Genomic DNA, 22,693 nt, shown 5'->3' on the forward strand with positions numbered 1-22,693 from the left:
ATAGCAATCCAAGGTACAGCAGGTGTTTTTAATCTGTATGTTTTTAAAATTGTTTTTTTACAAAGGAGTTACCACTTATCAAGGCTCGAAAGCGACTCGAGGATGAGGCTTAATGAACGTAAGATGGTAGTGTAGTAATCGTTAATGGTGTAAATTGGGTAGGATTTGATTACTTAAGGCTCAACAAGAACTTGCTTACATTAAATTTGAGGGCTACTATATTGTACTCAGCTAGAAAGCATGCCAGCAGAACAGTGTTCCACAGGTGGGAAGTTCTAAGAAAAAAAGCTTTGTTCATGGAATCTGCGTTTAGATTTAGACACAGATAGAGAGGGGGGAAAAATTGTTGATAGTGATTGTAACTAGTCGAGTGTTTTTTTTTGTGAAAGTTTGGTAATAGGGACCAGAAATTGGAGTTCAGATGAACATTTGCCATGAAAAAAATGAGAGGATACAGACTAGCTCACAGTTTCTCTTGTGTTGGAAAGAGGTTGCAGAGAAGAGAAAAGGGGATCACCTACTAGGTTTCGAAGCCGTTTTGAACTCTGTCAATGATGAATAGATAATTTTTATTATTTAAATATTAATTTAGGGTTGGATGTATTTAGCGTTTAGGGTTAGTAGTAGAGTACTTTCTTTATGCCAATATTATATGAATATATAAAGTCTTGTGTGTGTGTATGTATATATATTTTAAAATATTAAAAATACATGTCAAACTTAATTGTTCTGTAATATTCATTTGAAACGTTAAAAAATTCTTGGCGGTCTCTCAAAACGTTTTCTTCTATGTTAATTCTATTCATGTATTCATTTTATTCCAATCATTGATGCTTGAATGTATGCTCTCATCATAAAACACAAATATCATATTCTCATCATAAAACGTAAATATCATATTCTCATCATAAAACGTAAATATCATATTCTCATCATAAAACGTAAATATCATATTCTCATCATAAAACGTAAATATCATATTCTCATCATAAAACGTAAATATCATATTCTCATCATAAAACGTAAATATCATATTCTCATCATAAAACGTAAATATCATATTCTCATCATAAAACGTAAATGTTATATTCTCATCATAAAACGTAAATGTTATATTGTCATCATAAAACGTAAATGTTATATTGTCATCATAAAACGTAAATGTTATATTGTCATCATAAAACGTAAATGTTATATTCTCAGCATAAAACGTAAATATTATATTCTCATCATAAAACACAAATATCATATTCTCATCATAAAACACAAATATCATATTCTCATCATAAAACATAAATGTTATATTCTCATCATAAAACGTAAATGTTATATTCTCATCATAAAACGTAAATGTAATATTCTCATCATAAAACGTAAATGTTATATTCTCATCATAAAACGTAAATGTTATATTCTCATCATAAAACGTAAATGTAATATTCTCAGCATAAAACGTAAATATAATATTCTCAGCATAAAACGTAAATATTATATTCTCATCATAAAACGTAAATATTATATTCTCATCATAAAACGTAGATATTATATTCTCATCATAAAACGTAAATGTTATATTCTCATCATAAAACGTAAATATTATATTCTCATCATAAAACGCAAATATTATATTCTCAGCATAAAACGTAAATGTAATATTCTCATCATAAAACGCAAATATTATATTCTCAGCATAAAACGCAAATATTATATTCTCATCATAAAACGCAAATATTATATTCTCATCATAAAACGCAAATATTATATTCTCATCATAAAACGCAAATATTATATTCTCATCATAAAACGCAAATATTATATTCTCATCATAAAACGCAAATATTATATTCTCATCATAAAACGCAAATATTATATTCTCATCATAAAACGCAAATATTATATTCTCATCATAAAACGCAAATATTATATTCTCATCATAAAACGTAAATATCATATTCCAGAAATTGTGTAAATGGATCAAGTAGATTTATTTTTAAATCAGAAAATACAGTTACCTAAAAGGCATAGACATTCATCTCAGTATAGACTGAAGACCTTAAATTATTTTATTATCCCCTTTCTATATTTATTCAATAAAGTTAAAGTTACCTGATCGGTATAGGCAGCCACTTTGGTATATATCAAAAATCTGACAGAGAAATTTAATTTATGAGCGTGTCAAGTAGGAAAAGCCTGATCAAATTGCACACACATGCACGATCATATCACAATATCAAATGTGTCTTGTGTTAGATTTTTTACCCAGATTTTTGTTATTAAAAATATAAATATGGCCGAAGAAAGCTATTTTGAGTGGTTTTTATGATTAACGTTCAAGAAAACATAGAATATTTTAGTCCACGACTGCTCTCTCAGCTTGATCTGAACTTTTCTATGTGTATAGAGGTATCTATCAGTCACAATTTGTATTCAACTTAATACTTTGTGGAATTTACCTCATTTCGAAATATCTAAAATCTTGACTACTTTTAGAAATAGAACATATACTATTAATAATAAATAAATTCTCAACAAATAAAGTGGATACCATGACTCAAAACTGAAATCCTGAGATTTTCAGTCTGACATTTTACCAATTGAGCTATTCAGATTTTCTTATAGGGCTTAAAACATTATTATAATTTTGGCATGATATCAAAGATTTATGATTTATGCCATGTTTTAAAACATGAATTCAAACATAAGCAATAATAAAAAATGCTTAAACATTATCGATAGTATTTGAAACAATCCACTTCACTTTAACTACTGTGACGTAACCCATAAATGGATTACGTAATTGATTGAAAATTGAAAAATTTAATTTCGGACCAACGAGAAATGTATCATTGTTTTGTTATTTTATTATTTTACCAAAGGAAAATGAACATAATTTTAAAGAGAGAAAAAAAGGAGAAGGAGAGAGGTGAGAAAAGCCTTTTGACACACAAGCTAGTGAGATGACCTGGTGATTTGATCAGAAACCCATCGACTCGTGTGGTTGCTAGGCAACGAAGAATAAAGGAAAAAAGGTCTAAGAAACGTACTGAGAAGAGGAAGAGAGAGAGAGAGAGAGAGAGAGAGAGAGAGAGAGAAAAGAGGAAGAAAGACCTTTTGGTACAGAATGAACACTTTTGGCCGGCGCGCCAAGACGTGTGCAAGTGGAAAATTTTCCACCACGTCACACAGCGACAGATGAACGAAGATGTGGATACCCCCCCCCCTCCACCAACCAACAGCAAAAGAAACGAAGTAATGCCTGGGAGGAACCCCATATCAACGGCGAGAGAAAAGAAATAATGCTTGGGAGAACAAGCTGGCGTTGTCGGAATATCGGGTATTAATTTCACAAGCACAGGAGATGTGATATTCCGAGAATAAACCAAAACATTGGATGGATACGATAAAGGAACACCACGTGCTGTGAACTATTGCCCAAAGCCAATAAAATGAAGGTTAAAGTCCACTTTAAAAGTTAAAAGAAAAATAAAAGAGAAAAGAAACAAAACAAAACAAAAAAAACGTGAGTTACCTCTCTTTCATATATTTAAGTCAACGAGTTCATATTGGCATTGTTTCGTTTGAACTGATACATTTTTTTGTTTTAATATATTTCTCATTGGCATCCTCGAATAGTAGGCAAAGATACCCTTCCCCATCTTTATAATTTGTTCTTTTTTATTTTCACTTAATTGCATTATTCCTTCCGTACCATAGTTAGTTCATTGTTTTATAATAAAATTTAACTTTGAAAATATTACCATTGCGTGTTGTGTTTTCCATTATTTTCATATGCTATTGTATATTTCTGTTTTTGAAAGAGTCTCCCCATATTTTTATTTCAGCGAGGTGTACCGAACCCATGCCCTATGTGTTTTAATGTTCATTGTATTTCATGAATGTCTTATTATTATTACTTTTTTTATTTATTACGAATATGTTGTTATTATTGTCTGTTTGCATTAATATTAATGGAATTCGTAATAAAATGGGGGCTAATCATCCAGGAAGAATCTTTCTTTATAAAACCCTTTAGACGGACGGCACACGTGTGAGGTAACGGAAGCCATAGAGATAAAAATAACGAAGTTTGTAGAATTAAGGGGATACAAAAATGTCTAGTGTGGATGTATTTTTAAAGTCGCCTTCGTGCAAATGCCGTCAAAAATTACCCAAGGATGATATCATGACAATAGGAAGACATTATGGACTAGATGTTAGACCTGCTCTTTGTAGAGCACAATTAGTTCCTATAGTAGAGAAGTATCTTAATAGTCAAAATAAAAACGTTATGGCAGGAGTAGATAGCTTCATAGATTCTCCCACATTCGAAGGACTATGTAGTTTAGAGAAAGACGACATTATATTAATTGGAAAACATTATGACTTAGCTGTCGCACCCAGTATGAGGAAGACACAATTGGAAAGAATAGTAACAATATACTTAGTGAAAAATAAAGTATTCGATGAAGCCACGTTAAAATTAGTACCATCTGCGGAAGAAAAGATTCATACAGAGATTTAAAAGACTAATATTAAAATAAGACAAGTGACACGTATCAAAGAAATCAGCGAGATGATAGACGAACATATTGGTGCAATCGCCATGTTTGCGAATAGTTCTACAAACTTTCCACTCCAATTAGTTTCTCCCAACCAACTTGAATTAAGAACAACGAGTACTATCTTAACATCACCTAAAAGTCAGGAATCCCACGAATGTAATACCGAGCCTAAGGCAGATGCAAAGATGAGTGAAACCAATATGGAAGTTTATCCACGCATAGTTACCGAAATGAAGAATGACAATTGCCCGAATAAATTAAATAACAGTGAGAACTTAACAAATAAAATAAACTACAGAGACGATGATATTAGTGGGAATAAATTGAAAGAAAAAGCTAAAAACGACAGTAAGGAGAAATTAGCCGATAAGGGTGATAAGGACCACGATAATACATCAAAATACAAGGAGGACGACAGTTATAAGCTAGATGATACTGATTATGACGACTGCGGTAGTAAAAGAATATCTGAGGGGGAGAAATTCATTAAGGAAGCCAGTGAGACTAAACTTTCCTGTGTTGATGAAAAATATGTTCTACCAGTATTTTATTTTCGATTTTTGAATGATTAGACTTAGGTATGTGCATTAATGGTGAGAAACTGATATGGAGACATAGTTTATCAATTCTTTTTGTAGGCTTCTGATTACTTTTTGATGGTATTTTAAAAATTAAAGCCTAAGTTAATTTCTGAAAGGAAAAAAAAAATTTACACATGAAAAAAGTTATAATGAAAAATGTTTTCATGGCGACATTCTGAAACTGACAAGTTCAGCTAAATTTTGAAGTTAAATAAATTCTTTGTAAAAATCCTTTGAAAGATAAATATTAGTTTTCTGAGACTATTTCAAAGATAATTAGTAAAGTCCTAAGATATTGAATTAAATAATAAAAAAAACCCACCTTGTTTGTACAAAGAAATAGCTTAATTAGCCTCTAAAAGCGAGAAATTCTGGCTTTGCACAATAAAAACAAATGAAAATTCGTCTAACATGAGTTCTAGAGAAGCCCAAAATGTCAAAGTCAAAAGGCTATCTGAAAATTATGTCTGGTGGTTGAAGGGAGGAAAAGGGTACAAAACTGACAGCCTCCCACCCCTAGCCATGGATCTATACATACCTATCACAAACGTTTGTATAATTTTACCATTTTTTAATTTAATTATTTTTTTGTATTCCTGCTTTTAAATTTCTACAATATTTATTTTTTCAAGATTATATAAAAATTATGTTATGCTGAAGATTGCATGTTCATTCAGGCAAGGAAAACATTAGACTCTTACATATATAAATTATGCTAAAAATTTAATCTAAAGAGTAAATATTTTTTGCAATTATAATTTTTTTGAGTGAAAATATTAAATAAATAATGCTTAATTTAATGATAATATTGTTAGTTCAAGAAATTAATTTTTCTTCGAGTTATAATCGATTTTGTTAATACGGACTTTAGAGGTTTTTGTTCCTGAAATAATTTAATTTTTTTATTGTTACAATTTCTGATGGTTTATTTTCACAAAAACAGAAAAAATAAATTCATTTTTTTTATTGCTGAAAACCTTAACTTCAGTAAATGTGTTTTTTTGTTTCTACAAAATAATACATTTCCACAAAGATTCAAATAAAAATAATGAGTTCATTATATTCCATGATCATTATTCGATTAATACTGAAAATTTCATTAAAATTGGTTAATTTCCTGACATTTTAAGTAAAGGGAAGGCTCCAAATATTTATACATTTTAAGCATCGGCATTCATTCTACATGTATCTACTTATATGACGATCAGGTGTAAAAAATGTGAATATTCTTAAAAAGTTAGAATCGGTTGGAACTAATGGTCATTTTATGTTAAATTTGTATATAAAGCTGATTTCTTGCTCCAAATTCTATAATAATTTTATTTTCTTTTGGCCACATAATCATATAAAAGATAGAATTTCATTTTGAAGGGTTGATTCAATTAAAGATATTAATTTATGAATTTATTATTATTATCTGTATCTTGTTTTTTCTTTTACAATTTTGCAATAAGTAATGCCCCTGATCCACTTCCAGTTGTCTGATCTAGCTGAAATTTTGCATGTGTAATGATTTATATCTCTATGGGGTATGCGGTAAATTACAGCTCTGAACTAATTGTGGTTTCTGTTTTACAGGTGTTTGAACTGAGTCAGGTGTGAAATGGAGTCTATTGAATGTCGAGCAGTGATCCGGTTTTTGTATTTGAAAGGATGCACATCACAGGAGACTTTTGATGAAATGAAAGAAACTTATGGTGATAATACCCCATCATATGACCTTGTAAAATGCTGGTATCGTGAATTCAAACATGGCTGGAAGTCTGTGGAAACAGCTCCCAGACCTGGTCCCCACCCCTTCTGCCATTGATGAGGCATCTGTCCGTCAAGTTAAGGCTGCCATTTTGGAAGATCGGCGCATTACTATTCGCCAAATAGCCCAAGATGTCAAGATTAGTACAGGGTCTGTAGAAACTATCATTCGTGACCATTTGCATATGCATAAGGTGTCTGCCAGATGGATTCCGAGGTTGCTCACACCATTCCAGAAGCGAGAACACGTTGAGTGCTTGAGGATGAATTTGGAGATGTGCCAAGAAGATGAGTCAAAGTTTTTCAAAAGACTGATTACACAGGATGAAACCTGGGTCCATCACTATGATCCAGAGACCAAAGCCCAGTCAATGCAGTGGAAGCTCTTGGACTCACCACCTCCAAAGAAGGCAAGGGTGCAGCCCTCTGCTGGCAAGGTAATGCTTACAGTCTTCTGGGACCAGAACGGAGTAGTGATGACAGATTTCCTGGCAAAGGGTACCACAATTACAGGAGCCTATTATGCTTCACTTTTGAGAAAATTAAGAGAAGCTATCAAAATCAAGAGGCGGGGCAAGATCAGCAAAGGTACCCTCCTCCTGCAGGACAACGCTCTGGTCCACAACTCACATGCCGCCAGATCAGAAGCATGGGCGTGTGGTTATGAAATCCTCCCCAATCCTTCCTATTCTCCTGACCTTGCACCCTCTGACTTTCACCTCTTTCCAGCCATGAAGTTGTTTTTTAAAGGAAAGCATTTCCCAGATGATGCAGACTTGATTTCTGAAGTCACGTCGTGGTTGGAGGACCAACCTGGAGTGTTCTACAAAAACGGTCTCCAGAGCTGCATCAAACTATTACTATTCGCCAAATAGCCCAAGATGTCAAGATTAGTACAGGGTCTGTTGGAACTATCATTCATGACCATTTGCATATGCATAAGGTGTCTGCCAGATGGATTCCGAGGTTGCTCACACCATTCCAGAAGCGAGAATGCATTGAGTGCTCGAGGATTAATTTGGAGATGTGCCAAGAAGATGAGGCAAAGTTTTGAAAAGACTGATTACACAGGATGAAACCTGGGTCCATCACTATGATCCAGAGACCAAAGCCCAGTCAATGCTGTGGAAGCACTTGGACTCACCACTTCCAAAGAAGGCAAGGGTACAGCCCTCCGCTGGCAAGGTAATGCTTACAGTCTTCTGGGACCAGGACAGAGTAGTGATGACAGATTTCCTGGCAAAGGGTACCACAATTACAGGAGCTTATTATGCTTCACTTTTGAGGAAACTAAGGGAAGCTATTAAAATCAAGAGGCGGGGCAAGATCAGCAAAGGTACCCTCCTCCTGCAGGACAACGCTCCGGTCCACAACTCGCATGTTGCCAGATCAGAAGCACGGGCGTGTGGTTATGAAATCCTCCCCAATCCTTCCTACTCTCCTGACCTTGCACCCTCTGACTTTCACCTCTTTCCAGCCATGAAGTTGTTTTTGAAAGGAAAGCGTTTCCCACCCAGATGAGCAGCCTTGATTTCTGAAGTCACGTCGTGGTTGGAGGACCAACCTGGAGTGTTCTACAAAAACGGTCTCCAGAGCTGCCTCAAACAATGGGAGAAATGCATAACTCTGGGTGGTTCCTATGTAAAGAAAGACTAATAACTGTGCCAAGTTTCGTTGCTCTACTGCTATGGGAAGTGGCTCAGGGGCATTACTCATTGCACACCCCTTGTAACTGACCAAATCTTTATATTTAGTAGAAAATATAAACATTCTTTCATAGAGGGAAGACAGATTACTTAACAGAGTTCCCCACCTCCTCATGTTAAGAATGGTTTTCTAAATAGTAATATTATGTAGAAACTCATTCTTGACATGGGAAAAAGCTTTGTTAACTAATCTTCCCCTATACTGTTTTTTTTTATTTTGCATACCAATCGTTATCTCTTTTTAATTGCTTATTTGAAATTTTTATAATGACGAGTAAATGCAATTTGGCTTTGTTTTAAAAAATTCACTCTTGTAATATGCACTCAATTTTCAAGTACAGGATGACCCAAAAAAACAAGACAAAAGCTAAATGGAGGCTATCTAGAGCATATGCTGTAGAACGGAGAAAAAAAGGCCAAATACCCTAGTGTTTCGATGTGATGTTTTGAATATAATAAATTAGTTATGACCAAAGTTTCATTTCATTCAGACAAAACATTAAGAAATGGGGCCTAATTAGAGTTGGGGCCCGTTTTTTTTGGTCACCCTGTATATTTTTTACATTTTGTAAAATCGATGCCAACATTACACAGAGGTGTACCATCATTTAAACATATTTTTAAAAAGCATTAAATTATTTATTTAGAAATTTTTATAGAATTGAACTCTGTATTTGTATCGGAATCAGAAATTTAGAACAGAATTGTCTCATCACTACCAATAACTAATTTTTCTGCATTCTTTTAATGTGACCATACCATCAAAGTCTCCTGTTCTGCACACATCTCCCTATACTGTCTAGATTTAATCACCCTCTGAGGTCATCAAATCTAAGCCTGCCTTTAAAACTTACATCATTTCTCTCTATGTAACTCATGTCCTCAACTTTCACTTCCATACTCTGTGTATACTTGTTTTATAAAGTTTTCTCTTGCTTAACACTGATGGCAGAAATTTCCTGAATTCACTCCATCCATTCCTTACTCTTGCAAACATACTAGCATCAGCTCCACCCTGTGCTCCAATAGTATCACCAACAAAACTTCTGAAAAACCTTGATAACTTTGCCACCCAAGTATATTTCCTCCACATCAGATTTCTAATATATCTCCATAGTCTTACACTTTTTGGACACTGGTTATCCTCTCTTAAACTACAAGTAATTCCAGTGCATTTTTTATGTACCCAATGATTCTTTTAAATAATATTCATACTTTTGCTTACAAGCAGACACAAAACATCCATTATTGTAAGGAATTCAGCATAACTTTTGAATCTTCTTCATTCTAATAAGAATTAAATTGAAAAATTTATTATTTTTGTAGGATTCATAAAAAATTTCTTACCCTCGTTAGCACGAGTATGGTCCGGGACATTTTGTATTTCAAGAACCCAGGATCCTTGTGGACTTTCTCCCCAGAAGTGGACCGAGAGGAAAGGCCATTGAGTGAAGCCTGAAGCTTGCCAATCATTTGGTCGTGGTGGCAGCAGTGTAGACCGAGTCCCATTAGGGGAAGTTAGAATGATGGTCAAGTCACCCCGACGGCTGTAGTGAAGTGATATCTGTGCTTGTACATGTTCTAAATAGTTGATCGAGCTGCTTGTTCCCTGGCAGCCATCCACATGCAAGATACTCTTGTGGATTGTGCGACTGGACAGTGGGCTGTGTAAAATATAGATTGAAATAAACAAGTCTGATTAAAGAAAAAAGAAATGGGTTGACATTAATTAAAGGAAAATCGTATCAAAATATCAAACAACAACTTAAGAAAAGAAAAAAATAGAAAAATACAAACTGGAAATTTAAATATGTGAAACGTATACAGTTTAATAATGAAATAGAATTGGTAAGCAGAGTTCAAATCGGGTCAGATTTATTTATGTTTACTTATACAGAATTTATATTGGCTCATTTAGCATATAATTAGAGTGCTCAGCAATGGGTTCAGAGACAAGAGTTCAATCCTCGATAGAATCATACCAAAACCTCAAAAATGGTACTTGATATCTCCTTGCTTAACACTCTGGTTAGGATCAAGATGAAAAGGAATAATCCTGAAAAAGAAGTGGTAGTCGCCATTACATCTTGGTATAGTAACCATTAAGAAGGAATCCTTAGGGTTATCCTTAACTATTGTCAACCACATTACTTTTCATAAAAACTTCATCTGGTGTATGATATAATTCTACAATCGGTGGTGAAGCTCCAATCTGAAAGCTTTGGGAAACAGTCACCCCTTAATTACTATTACTCCCAGGTCCACTCTGGCCAGGTACATCAGAAATACTTTTCAAGATCGGATCTATGGGTTAAATACAATACATTGTATACAGATTATTTAATTTGCTTTTTTCTTCTATGTACCTAAAACTAAACAGAATTTACATGAATAAAATTTCTTTCCAATCTTTTTTTCTATCTGTGAAATACAATATCACAGGATTGCTTCCCAGCCAACTACAACATGACTGTTTTCAAATCCAATACTAATACATTTGTGCAGAGCTGCCTGCTTAAATAATCCAATTTTGACCATTCAACCCATTGTTTCCAATCTTGTCAAAATGTTGTTCATTGTCAACTGACAATCTCATTAAACCATTTTTTTAAAGTCAGTTTTGGACCTTGATAAGCAGTGATATATTAGAAATATATACGTATATATAAATAGCATAACAGTGAGAAGCACTGACTGTTGCCTAGGCGGTCAAGTTTTAATCCTGGCTTGAGGTAGTTACTGGTTTAGCCACACTGATGAGCTGTGATACAGCAAAACAGTACTACTATATGTGGATGACATATATAATTTCCTAAAAACCTCTGGCCTTGATAAAGGGGAGACTAAAACTTGTTACTATGGTTTCAAATGATCTGAAATAACAGCATGGGGAGACTTGATTCCAAATATTTCTCATGTTATATCTCCCCTCTTTTGGAAATAGGGTATGATTATGATCTCCAGTATCAAATAATAATATGAGAAATATTTGGAATCAAGTCTCCTTTTGCTGTTATTTCAGATCATTTGAAACTATAGCAACAAGTTTTAGTCTCCCTTCCACCAAGGCCAAAGGTTTTGGGGAACTATCAGGTATTTTGTAATTCATATGCAAAACTAGGAAAACAAATGACAAATTGAAATATTGGTAAAGGTGCAGTATCTTTCCACCCTCAAAAATTCTTTAAAATTACCACTATTATAGGCTTTCAAGGGTGCTGAAAACGAAAATAACTGTTTAAAACTGCAGGAAACGAGTAATTTCCAAGATATGAAGAAATTATAGTTTTAAAAAGTGGGGGATCACTTTTCCATATTAATTTAACATAAAATGAACATCCACTTTATAGCCACCTTTTTCAATAAATAAAAATGTAGATATATTAAACTATTTAGAACAACTTGCCTTTTTTTCATGTGTCACATGTAAAAATTTTATCAAATAATTATAAATTATCATCTACACATTCTGTTCATCAATATTTAAAATAATCCCTAATTAGTAGTAATAATTTCATTAGTATTAAACATAAAAAATACTAAGGTTTGATAAACATTGTCAAAAGCTCTTAAGAGTGTATAGAAATCTTTGTTAAAAAGATAATTGTCATGAAACAGCATTGAAAAAATAAACATCAACTTTTTATTTAAAAAAAATTGCCATCAAACTTTCAGTTAAAAACTGCTTTCAAACTCCTTAAAAAATAAAAAAAAAAAACATTGTCATCAAATTCCCTATAAAAAATACCGGCATCAAATTTGTTAAAAAAAAATACTGCCATTAAATTCCATATATATATAAAAAAAAACACTGCTGTGAAATTCCCTATAAAAAATAAACACTGTCATGAAATTCTGTTAAAAAACACTGCTGTCAAATTCCCTGTTCAAAAAACAAAAAAACCAACAAACATTGCTGTCAAATTCCTTGTTAAAAACACTACTATCAAATTCTGTTAAAAAAACACTGTTGCTAAATTCCCTGTTAAAAAAACAAACAAACAAAAAAACAAAAAACACTACTATCAAATTCTCCATTAAAAAACACTTATCAAATTCTGTTAAAAAAACATTGCTGTCAAATTCCCTGTTAAAAAATAAAAACACTAGTCAAATTCCCTGTTAAAAAATAAAAATCTGCTGTCAAATTCCCTATTAAAAAATAAAAATCTGCTGTCAAATTCCCTGTTAAAAAATAAAAATCTGCTGTCAAATCCCTGTTAAAAAATAAAAATCTGCTACTGACACTTCCTATTAAAAAATATCATTTCTGCCGACACACACATGTTAAAACAAGATTTTTAATAATCTTAACACAGAATACGAATTCTGGTTTTCTTGAAAAAAAATATTAAGATTTTCTTTAATTTCCTTTGTGAAACATCTAACAGTATCAGCAAAAACTTGGAACTTTCTATGGACATTTCCAAGGAAGGAGTATGCAAGTTTGATGTTTTATGTGGACAGGTTGAGGAATCATGCTTCATACCACTGAAACTTGTCGCTATCGATGATACAAACAGGTTTGCGATAAATAACAACACTATGGTCAGATGAATCTGTAAAATTATGGACAAACTGCACATGGTCAATCCAACATCTTGGCATGGTCATGTAAAAAGGAAAGTAGAAGATATTTACAAATCTGAATGTTTGTCCAAGGTCATTTTCAATCTGAATGTGATAGTCATCATCACAGCCTCCTCTAAGCGGGAACATGAACAAAGAATGCTGTTGAGACGAAAACATTGAGGTGATACATTTTTTATGGATGCCTGCAAACAGTGCAATTTGAAACTAGACTGAAAAACTTCTTGAGAAATAGATTTCACATCTTAATAATGTTGCATGCTATAAGTAAATAAGTTTTGTTGCATTCTATGCTGCTCAAGTGAAAATAGGTTTAGCATTTGGAGACATTCTTTGTAGGTAAACATGGACAGTTCTGTGTATTATTATTCATCGGACTACTGGTCTCACCTTGAGTGTGATTTTCACGTTTCGATCGATATAACCTTTGACATTCTTCAGGTGTATCTTGTTGAACTCAGGAATTTGGACGGAATTTTGAGCGGAACCCTTTATTTACTTCACGGGGGTAGCGTGCTCTTGTTCCGTCAGCCATGACTGGATAGAGATCCTAAATAATTCGCAAATGTATATTTCGGTCGCCCACACTAAGGATTGAACCTTCAACGTTCATGAACGTCATGGACAGTTCTATCATCATGTTTGTTCCAAACCACTGAACATTCTCCAGGAGTACGATAACCATACAATAACATAATATATCAAGGCCAGATGCATAAAACTTCCCAGCTGAAAGCAGAATATGTCAAGCTGGAATGGCAAAATGTTTCTCTGGTGGCTGAAAAATAGAATCGGCATGATGAAATAAAAATAATGGTTGTATTCCACCCACCTCCCTCTCAACTAAAGAGTCAACATAACAATCTGGAAAGAAGTTAATAGAATTGTAAATAAATAAAATAAAATTTATTTTTCAAACATGGAGAAACAAGGTAGTTATTCTGACATATTTCTGAATCTTCATCAAGTTCCAAGGATCCTAACTGCTGTTTCCGGTCAAAATCTAAGATGGTCCTAAGATGGAGGACTGCTTCCACATTTAAAATAGTCATGCTGATGACACTCTTACTTTGGCAAAGTACATAATCAATTTTGCAATCTAATGGGGGATGATCTTTCTAGTTAAACAGAAAAAAAAATCCAGCTATCAAACTCTATTAAACAGACATTGCCATCAAATTCCCAATTACTAAAAAAAAAAAAAAAAAAAAAAAATAATTTAACTTCCTGCAAATAGAAGTCATTAATTTTTCTCAACTATCATTTCTATGGAAAGTGCTAGCCTGAGCTCTAATCGCTGGTTCTTCCTACATGACAAATGCAACTCGTCTAATTACCACCACTACAAAGAACTTTTTTTTCTTCCTCAATATGCTTAGCATCAAATGAAATTTCTATAAACATTTTTTTTTTCAAAACTTTCCCATGTTGTGGAATACATTATCGGTGGACAGCTTCCCTGAAGGCTACAATATGGTCCTTTTAAAATCCAATATCAACAAATATTTGTTATAAACGTTCCATATAAGTAATAAAGGTTTTTTCATTTTCAATTATCTCCTAATATTCATTATCATTCAACTGAAATTCTATCCATCTCATTAACCCTCATCCTTGAGTGACTTTTAACCTTAGTAGTGATTCATTAATAAAAATAAATCTCACCTCTTATTCTGAGCAAATGTCCAAACTGGATATGAATGTTAAATTCCAATGTTGCATGTTTAATGGAGTGCATAGATGCATGCTGCAGACAACAGGCTCGGTGATGAGAAAAAATATCTGGTTTATGGTTAGAACACACAAGAAATTCACTGGCTCTTTGAATACAATGTTCTTTGGTGTGATTGTGAGATGCTTCAAACTTTACCAAGCTTTGCTTATATGAGATGGTCAATAAGTTTTTATGTCCATAGATTAATAGCTGATAAATCTTGAGTGGGCCATATGATGATTGCAACGTTTTGTTAGACGATTGCCACTCCCTCAGGCACTGAAAATCCATGAGCTGAAAATGACTTTAGTCCTGCCAGCAAAAATTCACACGATCAGACAGACATGACACTGAAGACGATCACTAGCATACATACATATATACACATACACACATACATATAACACACATATATGCATACATAGTACATAATACGCATACATACATAAACATACACAAGACAGTCAATGGCATACATACATATATATATATATATATATATATATATAAATACATATATACACATACATACATACATATATACATACACAATGCATAATACACATACATACATACATACATATATATGCACACACATATACATACATATACACATGTGATGATGATGATGATGATTGCAACGTCTTGTCAGACGAGTGCCACTCCCTCAGATACTGAAAGTTCATGAGCCCGAAAAAAGACATAGTCCTGCCAGCGAATTCACATGCTCAAGCAGACATGACACTAAAGACTGTCATTGTTATACATACATATATATACACGCACACACATATATACATTCGTACATACACAATACACAATACGCACACATACATATACATACACACACACCTGCAAACATAAACAAGACGGTCATTGGTATACGTACATATAAATGTATACATGCATACATACATACATACATACACTCATATATACCCATATACATACACAATGCATAATACACAAACATACATATACATACCCACATACATACATACACATATACATGCATATACATCCACATATATACTTACACATACATATACATACACATATGCACATATATATACATGCACTTACGTACATATACATACACATCCATATATATGCATTAATACACATACACACATACATGCACACATACAAATACATATACATACACACCTGCATACATACACATACATGCATATACACGCATACATGCATACAAACATTTATAAATGTATATATGTACACACACAAACATATATACACATAGACACATATACACACATATACACATGGATATAAATACATATAAACTTACATGTACATATATAAATATATACACACATACACATATAAACATACACACGCACATACATACATAGATACATATAATGATGGCAGAATAGTTGTTACATACATCCAGCATTACAGGCGTACACACGTCACAGCTTTTTTATCGCCACAGGACTTTTTTTTTTCTTTTTTTTTATAATAGACAAATACCTGAGGGAGTATCTATACAAAGATGGTGTTACAGAGTTTTAGCTTTGTACGACAGCTAAATCTGTCTCTCGGTTCAAAATGTTGACATCCAGAAACAAGCAAGAGCAAGATAGCCAGCAACACGTCAAACTGCAGACCAGCTTAATGCGGGTACTGGTCTCCCGCTTTGTTGTTTTTTTTTTTGTTTTTTTTAAATAAAAAAAATTTGGTTGAGACAAACACTTTTGGAATAGTAACTGACGATGATATAAACAAATTCACACATTTTTTCACAAATAAACTCAGCGATGTATAGTCAAAATGTAAACAGTCCACCGACATATATTAAAGACGCTTTTTTTTTTTTTTAAATAAAAAGCTTGGTTGAGACAAACACTTTTGGAATAGTAACTGACGATGATTTAAACAAATGCACACATTTTTTCACAAATAAACTCAGCGACGTATAGTCAAAATGTAAACAGTCCAACGGACATAAATTAAAGACGCTTATTTTTTTTTTTTTTTTTAAATAAAAAGTTTGGTTGAGACAAACACTTTTGGAATAGTAACTGACGATGATATAAACAAATTCACACATTTTTTCACAAATAAACTCAGCGACGAATAGTCAAAATGTAAACATTTTTTTACACATATGTACACATATATATACATACACTTACCTACATATACATACATGAATATGCACTCATACACAAACATGCACATACATACATACATACATACATGCATATATACACATACATACAAACAATATATATACGTATATACACACATACATATATACATACATATACACATAGATATACACACATATACATACACCTGTACATGAACATACATACACACATAGATATACACACATATACATACACCTGTACATGAACATACATACACACATAGATATACACACATATACATACACCTGTACATGAACATACATACACCTATGCATACATATATACATATAATGATGGCAGATCAATTATTACATGCTTCCAGCATTTCAGGCCTACACGCGTCACATTTCCATGGCTGAGGGAGTATCTATATACAGATGATGTTACAGAGTTTTAGCTTTGTACGACAGCTAAATCTCTCTCTCGGTTCAAAATGTTGACATCCAGCAACAAGCAAGAGCAAGATAGCCAACAACAAGTCAAACTGTAGACCAGCTTAATGCGGGTACTGGTCTCCCGCTTTGTTGTTTTTTTTTTGTGTTTTTTTTTAAATCTAAGATTTGCTTCTCCTAGAGGGGTTGCCTTCACCACGGCTTACGGGAGCCATCTCATCCACACATACACATGACAATAAACACATGCGTACATATAGATGTACGCCAACATACGTATGCATGTGCACACACATACAGCCATAATCACGTAGAGGCACACAAATACGCACATACATACATATTCCTATACATACGTACACACACACATACATGTAAAATACACATGAAGGAACATTCCAAAAGTCATACATAGTAAGTGATCAGCGGCTGGACCGTTTTTGTCTCTTTTCCTTTCTGATCTTTTTCTTCCTTCCTTTTTTGTTTTTTTATTTATTTTTTTAAATTAAAAAATTTGTTTTAGACTCACACTTATACAGTGCATGATAATGATGATGTTGACAAATTCACACATAATTTTCCAAATAACTCAACGTATGTTTTTGTAAATCATATATATATATATATATATATATATATATATATATATATATATGTGTGTGTGTGTGTGTGTGTGATGTTTTGAAAAAAGAAAAACCGAATGAATTTATGAAATTATCAACGTTTCGTCCCTATTGCAGAGAACATCTTCAGGATATTAAAAGGAATACACACACATAGTTGCCTTCCCGATATGGGTAGGATTCTAACACTGTTTCCTTTTCATTTTCGTATGGTCTATGATAGTTTTCTTTTTTTTGCATTTTTCCTTTTAATATCCTGAAGATGTCCTCTGCAATAGGGACGAAACGTTGATCATTTCATAAATTCATTCAGTTTTTCTTTTTTCAAAACAACATAACGTCAACCATCGCTGGTATTTTTATTCATATATATATATATATATATATGTTTTATTTTTTATTACCGTATATTTCTGTTAAGTTACATTATTGTTTCAGCTACCTGGCCGTTTTTTTGGCCGTCTGTAGCTTCCTCAGACTTTTACAGAAATATATATATATATATATATAGTAGGCTGCCCAGCATTGCTTGGTAATAAAATACACTTAAATATAATTTTTTTAATTTATGCAGATTTCATATTTATCATTATAGAGCAAATTCTCTATTGATTATTATATTGTACCCAATATATATAGTAATAATTATAAAAGTTAAAACACAAAAATAACGTTGGTGTCATCAGCTGGAATTGAAACCAAAACATTCAGTGCTCCAGTCATTATTTAACATTTGCCATTACCATCTCAGCTATTGCCAGATGGATAAAAAAAGGCTAAAATTAAGTGACTTCAAGCTAAAAATGTATATGTATGGAAGTGAACTCTTTTTTAATTTTAACCCATTCAGCAGCTATTTTTACAGGCTAAAAACCACATTGAAAGCGTTCCCAAAATCCAAATACCTTATATATCAAGTTTCAAGTCTGTAGACCAAATATTCAGAGATAAGTTTGGAAGAGACGTTTTGCACACGCACAAAGTCATATATAAATACGAGTAAAAATAAAATAAAAATACAAGCGATGGTTGACGTTATGTTATTTGAGAAGGAAAACCGAGAATTAATAAAATTGTAATCAACGTTTCGTCCCTATTTCAGGGACATCATCAGGATTTCGTAGGTTTGTTTGTTTGTTTTGTTTTACGGCATATCAACCACTTTAGGGTCATTTAATGTCGAAACGTTAGTTATGATGTGTTATATATTGGTTTGTTCTTCTTAAGGTTTTGTTTTGGAGGGGATCTTTCCTTATATTTAGTGTATATTTTAATCTTTTGCAGAAAATTGATATCATAATTAATTCGTCAATATATGATGTACTGTGTAGGGTTCTTGACACGTTATACAGATAGGTGTCTCCCCCCACCCTTTTAGTAGATGTGAGTGGATGATGTGAGTGTGACCTATTCGTAGTCTGGTCATTACTACCTCTTCTTTTCTTGTTAACTTTTTCGTGTCTCTCGTTCCAATATTTGGTGTTATTTGGAATAGTTTATTTTCTGTACATGAGCTCCAGTTTTCTTGCCATTTTCTCTTCAAACATGTGTTTATTTTAGTCTTTAGGTTTGTATAGGGGATTTTTCCATTTGTGTGGTTTTGTTGCAGAGTTTCCTTTGCTGCCTTATCTGCTTGTTCATTCATGTAGATGCCGATATGGCTTCGTATCCAGTAAAAGATAATTTTTTTTTTCATGGTTATGCCATCTATTTTGTTTAGCAGCTTTGTAATAAGTGGGTTTGTCATTTTTTTTTTCTTTTAGTTATACGAGTATCGAAAATGAGTCTGTAAGTATGAGATATTTTTGATGATCATCATTGGTTATTATATTTAGTGCCAAATCTATGGCTGTTGCTTCTGCGCTGAAAATAGAAGATTCGTTTGGGAGCCTTTCCTTTAATTTTATTTTTTTGTGGATGGCTGCGCATCCTACTTTGTCTCCATCTTTTGATCCGTCAGTGTAAATTTGTGTGTATTCTGGATTTTGTAGGAAAAATGTAGAAGAAAATTAGGCATGCACATTTATAGTTTCAGTTCAGAATGGGAAGGACTTAAGGATTTTTTCCTTTTTCACTCCCATGTGGTCTGTAATCGTTTTTCTTCTACATTTTTCCTACGAAATCCTGATAATGTCCCCTGAAATAGGGACGAAACGTTGATTACTATTTTATTAATTCTCGGTTTTCCTTCTCAAATAGCATATATATATATATATATATAACATGTCAGCATACTAGAATGTTTTTATCCTAAATTCTATGGAATAATGCACAATGTAGACACTATGCATAAAAAGAACTCTGCATAATAGTTAAATGAAACCAATCATCTTATAAGAAACCAAAAAAATGAATAATTAATAAATGCTCGGTTTTTAAAGGAATATGTAAATTAGTTAACCTTCATGAAGTCACTCGCATATCTATTAATATTATTCATTTTAATAATTTTTAAATAGAAAAAGTAAGCATTTAATATCAATATCAGAGTGAGAAAAAACTCAACTATATGTATATATTTTTTTTTTCCAGTGGAACAAGTAGTATATGAGGAGTCAGTTGGTATCTGATTGAACCAAGATGTGCCTCTGGGCACCAGGCTGAAAATCTGTGTTCGGTTAGAATTAAGTTTTAATTTGGTCAGACACAGTTCTGATTGCACGTCTGTCATTCACCAGAAAAGACATTATTGTAATCAAAATCAAACTTAGTTACTTGTTTCGAACTCAATTCGTGATCTTGTTTGAAAGGAAAATCCTTTTGTCACAGCAGTGACTGAGACCAGGTGATTGACATTATGCCCACTATCAAAATCAAATACCAAATTAGGATGAAAAAACGATTGGATAATCACAGCCGAAAAGACATTATTGTAATCAAAATAAAACTTAATTACTTGTTTGGAACTCAGTTCGTGATCTATTTTGAAAGGAAAATCCTTTTGTCAAAATCAAATACCAAATTAGGATGAAAAAAAAACGATTGGATAATCACAGCCTGTGCAGTAAACACAAATGCTGGTTCAGCCCGACATTTATTTAAAGAAAATCTCTCATATTTTTGACATTTCAGGGAAAAAAATCCAAAAATTAAATACAAGAATTTACAGGTAAAGTGCCTGAATTACAAGTTTAAAAATCTCTTGACAAAATCAGGGAAATTGCAAAATTACACAATTTTGCAATACCTACAATAATCACAATAATACAATAATAACAGAAAAACTTTATTTAGAACATCAACATATCATTCGTGATTTTCACCATTTTAATCTATACTTAACTATTTGCTGTTTTTATCTAATTCTCATGTCAGAAGCATAAAAAAATACTTGATTGAAATAAGAAATAAAATTGAGAAAGAGTTATCCCCTTTTAGGAAATAAGTTTTGGCAACTTACGATTGTACATCTTTAGACACAATTTTACAAATGTGTTTTTCTGGAAGTGTAGTCCATTTTTTGGCCATATTTACCATTGCAGCAGCGTCCATTAAACCATATCCATAGCGCAAGCTTACTAAAAAAAAAAAAAAAAAGATGTAAGTAGCCAATGGAAAAAGAAAAAAGCGAAATGAATTTCCTAACCTGCGAGTGTGTATGTGTGGAGCATTGGCCAGCATAAAAAATCAACTAAAAACAACATGATGTGCTTGTAATAAGTAGTAAAAACATTTCAAATAATTTGAACAATGCTTAATTAGTGAAATATCAGTGTTCGTAAATAGAAATACTTTTCTACAACCAATCCCAGTTTTCTGTCTAGCGGAAGTCTTATCGGTGTATACCAAAGAAAAGTCCCTTCTAATTAATACTTATTTAATTCCGGTTTGATTTTAAAACGTTACATAAAAAACTTGTCTTTACTTTGAAATGCTTCTTTTTCAGAATGGTTTTATTTGTAATAAAATATTTTATAATTAAGATGGATTTTAGTTTTTAAACTTTTAATTTTTTTTATCAGTATTATTTTCAAAATAGTCTTTATTTTTAAATGTGTTTTTTAACATTTTGTAATGAAATTATTTTTTTAATTTATTTTTAAATGTGTTTTTAATATTTTGCAATAAAATTATTTTTTAATTTATTTTTAAATGTTTTTTAATATTTTGTAATAAATTTTTTTTTTTTAAACATTTTTTAATATTTTGTAATAAAATTATTTTTTATTTTTAAATGTGTTTTTATCATTTTGTAAGAAAAACATTTTTTTTCATTCATTTTTACATGTTTTTTAATATTTTGTAATAAAATTTTTTTTTTAAAACGTTTTTTAATATTTTGTAATAAAATTATTTTTATTTTTAAATGTGTTTTTATTATTTTGTAAGAAAAACATTTTTTTTTCATTCATTTTTAAATGTGGTTTTAATATTTTGTAATTAAATTATTTATTATTTATTTTTAAATATATTTTTTAATATTTTGTAATGAGATTATTTTTTTTAAATTTATTTTTAAATGTGTTTTTTAATATTTTGTAATAAAATTATTATTTCTTATTATTTTTAAATATGTTTTTTGATATTTTCTAATAAAATTATTTTTTATTTATTTTTCAATGTGTAAGTATTTCAAACAGAAAGCGGAAATCAAAA

At 32.0% G+C, this 22,693-nt stretch overlaps 1 protein-coding gene across 1 annotated transcript in view; it reads right to left on the reverse strand.

The window, feature by feature from the left end:
• The window catches only part of LOC145297685 (proprotein convertase subtilisin/kexin type 4-like), a 318,708-nt gene that overhangs the window by 105,586 nt on the left and 190,429 nt on the right, over positions 1-22,693 (reverse strand). The window contains exons 11-12 of the mRNA XM_080143882.1: positions 21,498-21,615; positions 9,949-10,265 (exon numbers count right to left, since the gene is read on the reverse strand). Coding sequence (XP_080000008.1) covers positions 9,949-10,265; positions 21,498-21,615 — 435 coding nt within the window. The remainder of the gene's footprint in view (positions 1-9,948; positions 10,266-21,497; positions 21,616-22,693) is intronic.

Source organism: Euprymna scolopes, chromosome 18 (assembly GCF_053919585.1).
Source record: "Euprymna scolopes isolate OS-2025 chromosome 18, ASM5391958v1, whole genome shotgun sequence".
NCBI lineage: Eukaryota > Metazoa > Mollusca > Cephalopoda > Sepiida > Sepiolidae > Euprymna > Euprymna scolopes.